The sequence below is a fragment of the Gekko japonicus genome, unplaced genomic scaffold, assembly GCF_001447785.1.
Source record: "Gekko japonicus isolate JY-2015 unplaced genomic scaffold, Gekko_japonicus_V1.1 scaffold2575, whole genome shotgun sequence".
Classification (NCBI taxonomy): Eukaryota; Metazoa; Chordata; class Lepidosauria; order Squamata; family Gekkonidae; genus Gekko; species Gekko japonicus.
The window spans coordinates 76115-82778 of NW_015173754.1; the positions used below are offsets into that span (position 1 = coordinate 76115).

Genomic DNA, 6664 nt, shown 5'->3' on the forward strand with positions numbered 1-6664 from the left:
ACCCAGAGCAGAGACAAGGCAGAGCAGATATGGGGTGGGGGCCTTTCCACTTGGTGGCAACCCCAGGACGACCGAGGCGCTTGCCTCGGAGGGGCTGGGGGGGGGACGAATAGGGGTGTCGTCTGAACATCTGCCTCTGCCAAACGGTGCCCATTCCAGACCCGTTGAGATCCCGCTCCCCCTCTGCCTCTGCAGAATCCCCCCCAGCCCCTCGGCGGGGGTCTCCGGCAGGTGCCCGGGAGTGCGAAGGCTCGTGGGCTGCCGGCCCGGCAGGAGATTGCCGGGAGGTGCCAACTTGGCACCTCGGAGGAGGCGGATCAAAGGGCGGGCGAGGCGAGGGAGGCCCTTGGCGCCCGGGCGTGTGGAAGGCTTTCCCAGGGTCGTAAACTGGGGGAGGAGGAGGAGGAGAGCCAAGGAACCCCCCCCGTGGGGGGAGCAGACGGTAGGGCGGGGGGGACGTGCTTAGAGGGTAGAAGAACATCTGGAGCAGGCGGGCCTACCCCGCCCCTCTCCAAGCCCTGCTTCCCAAATCAGACCCCTTGGCTTCACTTTGAGGGGCGCTCGAAGGGGAACCCACAGCCCCCCCCCAATTGCTAGACTGATTCCAGGACCACCCTCCTATTCCATTATCTGTTTAAGAACCAAAAAAAGAGACTGTTGCATTGGCCGGGAATCGAACCCGGGCCTCCCGCGTGGCAGGCGAGAATTCTACCACTGAACCACCAATGCAGCTGTTCCACACGTTCTCCAAATACTTTTATATTTTTGCCTCCTCCACAGCTGTTTCGTGGACTTATTGTATTCATTTCTACCCATCTTTCCTCCCGAGGGGAACCCAAAGCAGCTTACATTCTTCTCCTCTCCTCCATTTTATCCTCACAACAACCCTGTGAGGTAGGTCGGGCTGCAAGTGCCTGCCTGGATGCGTTTCTATGAAAGAATGCCCTCTTCCAATGCAACGCGACTTGGGACCTCCCTGCTCTCTCTAATCTTAGCGGTGGGGGCTAGCCAAGCCCCGGGAAAAGCGCTCTGCACAGTCTCAGAGACGCTCTCTTCCAGCGGCTCACCTGTGTCCAATGCTCCCTCTAAGCTGTGGAGTCTCGTGAGCAAAAATTCTTACTTTGTGAGCTGCTGGCATTAAAGTTGTGAGCGAGCGATTGGGCTGCTGCAGAAACCGGTTTGCTCTGGAGCCCATCCTTCCTGAGCTAAGACAAACATGTGCGAGCTGGAGGCTAGAAAACAGTGAGCTAGCTCACACTAACTCAGCTTAGAGGGAACACTGCCTTTGCCCGTCCTTTTGCGACAGAACCCACTTCGAGTCCGGGGGCACCTTGAAGACAGACAAAATTCAATTCTGGGTATAAGCTTCCGTGTGCACTTTATACCTTGAATAAAACTTTGTTGGTATTCCAAGGCGCCACACCGGGACTCGAGCTTTGCGCGGCTGCTTCCGACCGACAGGGCAACCTTTTGCAAGTTCTCACTCTGGTCCAGCGCCCAGCCCTCCGTCGGAATTCACCCTCCCGCTATTCCACCCGATGCACGACACCTCTTTACTGCCTCCTCATCCGCTGCAAAAGACCTCCAGACAGCCCTCGCCCACCCCCCCTTCCCTCGAGGGCCCTGGGAAAGCCGTCCACACGCCCAGGTGTCAAATGGCCTCCCGCGCCTCGCCTGCTCTTTGATCGCGACGTGCCGAGTTCGCACCTCCCTGGGGGGCGAAGAGGTGTCGACAGCATCTGTGGCCGGCCCACGAGCCTTCACGCCCCCAGGCGCCTGCCGCAGCCTCCCGCCGAGAGCCCCCGCTGTCCAGGGCTCTTGCACGGAAGGGCTGCAGGGAGGCGAAAGGCAGCTTTGCTCGCGTCCAGCGTTCACACGCGCGGGGAAGCATGTGCACACAAAAGCTTCTACCCAGAATAAAACTTTGTTGGTCTTCAAGGTACTCCTGGACTCACACTCTGTGTCCTCTCGGTTCAGAAGAACATGGAGACCTACCTACATTTAAAACACCAGGCTTGAGTTGGGCTAGCCTGTTTTATCTATGGACAGTCATCCAGCTGTGCTTCGAGAAGCATTGGTGGTTCAGTGGTAGAATTCTCGCCTGCCACGCGGGAGGCCCGGGTTCGATTCCCGGCCAATGCAATACGTGTTTTGCCAAATGTTGAATTATTTAATCATGTGTTGTTTTTCTGTGCCACCAACGTCTAGGCGCTCACCCTTTTTTGGGCTCCTTAAAAAGTAGTAGGGCGCCACGATGGTCGATAACAATACTCAAAACAAAACGTCCGGGAGAATGTTGTCATACCTTTTAGTAAGATCAACGCAAACTATACAGCCCAATAGATTCAGGTGGGTCGCAGTGTTGATCTGAAGCAACAGCACAAAGTTTGAGTCCAGTGGCACCTTTCAGACTAACACAGTTTAATTCTGAGTAGAAGTTTTTGCCTGCATGGATACCAGTGTGCGCCGTGCGCACGAAAGCTTATGCCCAGAATTCAACTTTGTTGGTCTTAAAGGTGCCACTGGATTCAAACTTTCTTAGACATCCCAATGTAAAAAGCTTTCACTTTCTCCAGAACTCTTTATCAAGTCGGACAGGTCCTATAGTCCAAAGAACTAGAAAGCTCCTAGGCCTGGTCCATGGGGTCGCGAAGAGTCGGACTCGACTGTGCGACTGAACAACAACAGGCTGTATTTGGTGTTGTTTGGGGCTCAGTTTAACACAAACTGCCACATGGGATTTTTGTTCTGTTCCCTGTGCCTATGCTTGATGAAGAAAGGAAAGTGGGGAAAAAATCAGATTATAGCTGAAACGTGTCAAATTTCCTGATTCTGCTGATGTCGATACCTCTTGCTTCTTAGAAAAAAACAAAAGCAAAATTAAAAAAATATGTATGCATTGGCCGGGAATCGAACCCGGGCCTCCCGCGTGGCAGGCGAGAATTCTACCACTGAACCACCAATGCACTGCTGAAAACATCTGGGTGCTTCTATCCAATTGAAACCGATTCCTCCTGTTCCTTGATGTACCTTTAATGTTGATTTTTCCTTCATAAAATATCCTTCCCGTCCATTTCTCACTCAGTCTCGATTTCTGTCCTGTAAACCTTGCTTGGGGACTGAATAATAACAATAATAATTTTTAAGCACTGAAATCATATCCATTTTAAACAGGTAAAAGGGGGGGGGGGGGATATTGCAGCATGCAGCATCCAACATCGGCTTCTCTTATGTTCTTATGCACCGAAGCCCAGCCGAAGCGCCTCCAATTTCCAGATGGGATCTCTCAGGCGAATCTACCAGGGGGCCCAAATGCCCCCTTTTCCCCGGGAGGTGAGAATTCTTGACTTCCCCCCCCCCCTCTCGCGGCTGGGATGGCCGCCATAAAGCCCTGAAGCGCTCGTTCTCTGAATGGGAGGCGGGGGACTTTCGGTCCCGGCATCCGCCCGCCTTTCATGGCTGTCTGCGCTAGAAGCAATTCCCCCGCACGTGGCGGGGCCCGTCTGCCCAGAAGATCTGTGCAGAGGCCTTTACGAGCGGCCTCGGAGCCGTCCTGGCTGTTGCAAACCTCCCCCCCACCCTTCCCACCCGAGGGTATGAACCACCCCCACCCCACCCCACCCCACTTGCCCTGCTGGAGATGGCGGAGGTATTCCCAGGCAATGCTCCCTCTAAGCTGTGGAGTCAAAAATTCTACTTTGGGAGCTGCTGGCATCAAAGTTGTGAGCCAGCGATTTGGCTGCTGCATCCATTAGTTTGCTCTGGAGCCCCCCTTCCCCAGCCAAGGCAAAAACGTGTGAGCCGGAGGCTAAAAAACCGGTGAGCTAGCTCGTGCTAACTCAGCTTAGAGGGATCACTGTTCCCAGGCCTATTCCCAGTCGCTCATTCTGTGGCTGCCTTGATTAAAACTCCCGGGCCCACAATGGGGAGAGGCATGGCCTACCTCGCTGGACTGTTGTGTGAGCTTTGGGGAGCCGGAGTTATCCCGGGCATTTGGGTGTTTTCTTCAAAGGATTGTGGGGAGGAGGATGCCCTTGGGAAAGAAAGGGCTCCTTACTCCCTACTCCTTTGGTCCTGGTCTCCCTCCCTCCTTCCTCACTTTTCCACACCAAGCTGGGGGGGGTGGGGTCCTTTCTCCCTCCCCATTTGGCGCATTTTTGCATGGTCCTGGCCAATGCTCTTTCTAAGCTGCAGAGTCTTGTGAGCAAAAATCCTACTTTGTGAGCTACTGGCATTAAAGTTGTGAGCGGGCGATTTGGCTGCTGCATAAATTAGTTTGCTCTGGAGCCATCCCTTCCTGAGCCGAGACAAAATATGTGTGAGTCGTAGGCTAACAACCTGTGCGCTAGCTCACACTAGCTCAGCTTAGAGGGAACACTGGTCCTGGCCTAGATGTGCCTGACGGTTCCACAAAACACTTTGCTTCCTCTCCTAATGGTTTTGAAGAGATAAAGGTTATTAATAAAGTTTATGAATAAAGGTTAAAGCGCTTGGGGCCCTTTAGCGTGGAAAAATGACGGCTGAGGGGTGGCATGATCAAGGTTTATAAGATTATGCCTGGGATAGAACAGGTTGAGAAAGAAGTCCTTTTCTCCCTTTCTCACAACACAAGAAGTCGTGGGCACTCCATGAAATTGCTGAGCGGTCGGGTTAGAACAGATAAAAGGAAGTACTTCTTCACCCAAAGAATGGTTAACCCATAGGATTCACTGCCACAGGAGGTGGTGGCAGCTACAAGCATGGACAGCTTCAAGAGGGAATTGGGTGAACATCTGGAGCAGAAGTCCATCAGTGGCTCTTAGCCACAAGGTATAGATAGGAACTCTCGGTCCGGGGCAAGAGATGCTCTGTATTCTTGGTGCTTGGGAGGTGTGTGTGGGAGGGCTTCTAGTGTACTGGCCCCACTGCTGGAACTCCTGATGGCACCTGGTATTTTTTGGCCACTGTGTGAGTGTTGGACTGGATGGGCCATTAGCCTGATCCAGCATTGGCTTCTCTTATGTTCTTATGTTCTCAAGAAGAGATTGGATTTATACCCCACCCTTCACTCGGAGTCTCAGAGCGGCTTACAAACTCCTTTCCCTTCCCCTCCCCACAACAGGCACCCTGTGAGGTAGGCGGGGCTGAAAGAGTTCTTTCCAGGACTGCTCTTGAGAGAACAGCTCTGAGAGAACTTGTGACTGACCCAAGGTCGCACCAGCAGCTGCAAGTGGAGAAGTGGGGAATCAAACCCCCCCCCCCCAGGGCTTCTATCAGGCCCACAGTGGAACTGGCTGCCTTCTGCTTCTTCCAGTTCTGCTGCTGCTGCTGCTGCTGCTGCGTCGTTGTAGGTTTGCAGCTTACAGATACACACCTGAACAGCATACTCAGGATCGCAACAGCACAGACATTTTGATGCAATATTTCAGAGCAAGAGGTGTCCGTAATCAGACACTGTTAGATAAGCAAAATGTTGAAAGAGTGGTAATGTTTCAAGCATGTTTTTATTTGTGTTTGTGTCCTTTATAAAGTTTATATCTCCGCTCCCTGGCACCACATTTCATGACACACGTGGCCCGGCCCAACAAAGTCTCATTTATGTCAGATCCCACCCTCATAACAAATGAGTTCAGCACCCCTGTTCTAACCAAGGAAGAAGTGCCCCTGCACACACCAAAGCTTATCAGACCCAGAATAAAACTTGGTTGGACTTGAAGGTGCCCCTGGACCAATGCTCCCTCTAAGCTGTGGAGTCTTGTGAGCACAAATTCTACTTTGTGAGCCACTGGCGTTAAAGTTGTGAGCGAGCGACTTAATCTAGTGGACATTCAGTTTCATGGGGATCTGCTTGAGGAAGTCTTCACTCTCTCTGTGCAAACCCTGATCCAGTTTTGCTAAATTCCTTTAACAGTTCGCCATGGTTTAAACATCCGAAGATAAGTGAAATGACCGTGTTTAAAGCTATGGAGGAAGGAAAATCTCAAGAAGAATGGTAGATCAGAGTAATAATCTTTCCCGAGCCCATAGTAAAAGAAATAGCAATGTTGAGATGATTGTGACCTGCCAAAACAATGGGTTTGGACCAGTGTTCCCTCTAAGCTGAGTTAGTGAGAGCTAGCTCACAGTTTTTTAGCCTCCAGCTCACAGGTTTTTGTCTTAGCTCAGGAAGGATGGCTCCAGAGCAGTGTTCCGTCTAAGCTGAGTTAGTGTGAGCCAGCTCACAGTTTTTTAGCCCCCGGCTCACACATTTTTGTCTTAGCTCAGGAAGGAGGGCTCCAGAGCAAACTAATTTATGCAGCGGCCAAATGGCTCGCTCACAACTTTAATGCCAGGAGCTCACAAAGTAGAATTTTTGCTCACAAGACTCCACCGCTTAGAGGGAGCGTTGGTTTGGACGGCTTGTGACAACCAAAGAAAAAGTGTTGAATGTAATGATTCCCTTCCCATTTAGGAAACCTGCAATTGTTTCTTGTGCTTGGAAAATAACAATTAAAATGATTTTTTTTAAAAAAAAAGCTTTGCTAGATTCAGCCAGTTCCCACCACCACCAACAACAACAACTGGGGAATGTTGAGTTTGGGTGTGTGTGGGGTGTGCCAGGCCAGCCCCTTCACACCTCGGGCAGGGGGACAGCAAATGCCACCTGTGTGTGGGGGGGGGGGGCAGAGCCGGAAGGGCCATGAAA

General features: G+C 52.0%; 1 protein-coding gene and 3 non-coding genes across 4 annotated transcripts in view; 2 read left to right on the top strand and 2 right to left on the bottom strand.

Moving 5' to 3' along the window:
• Window positions 1–6664, top strand: part of HES7 (hes family bHLH transcription factor 7) — a 17580-nt gene that overhangs the window by 1098 nt on the left and 9818 nt on the right. Inside the window, exon 2 of the mRNA XM_015423495.1 lies at window positions 196–426. Within this exon, the coding sequence (XP_015278981.1) occupies window positions 196–426 (231 nt within the window). The remainder of the gene's footprint in view (window positions 1–195; window positions 427–6664) is intronic.
• TRNAG-GCC lies at window positions 659–729 on the bottom strand. Its single transcript has one exon. It is a non-coding gene; the product is annotated as a tRNA-Gly (tRNA).
• Window positions 2072–2142, top strand: TRNAG-GCC. Its single transcript has one exon. It is a non-coding gene; the product is annotated as a tRNA-Gly (tRNA).
• Window positions 2896–2966, bottom strand: TRNAG-GCC. Its single transcript has one exon. It is a non-coding gene; the product is annotated as a tRNA-Gly (tRNA).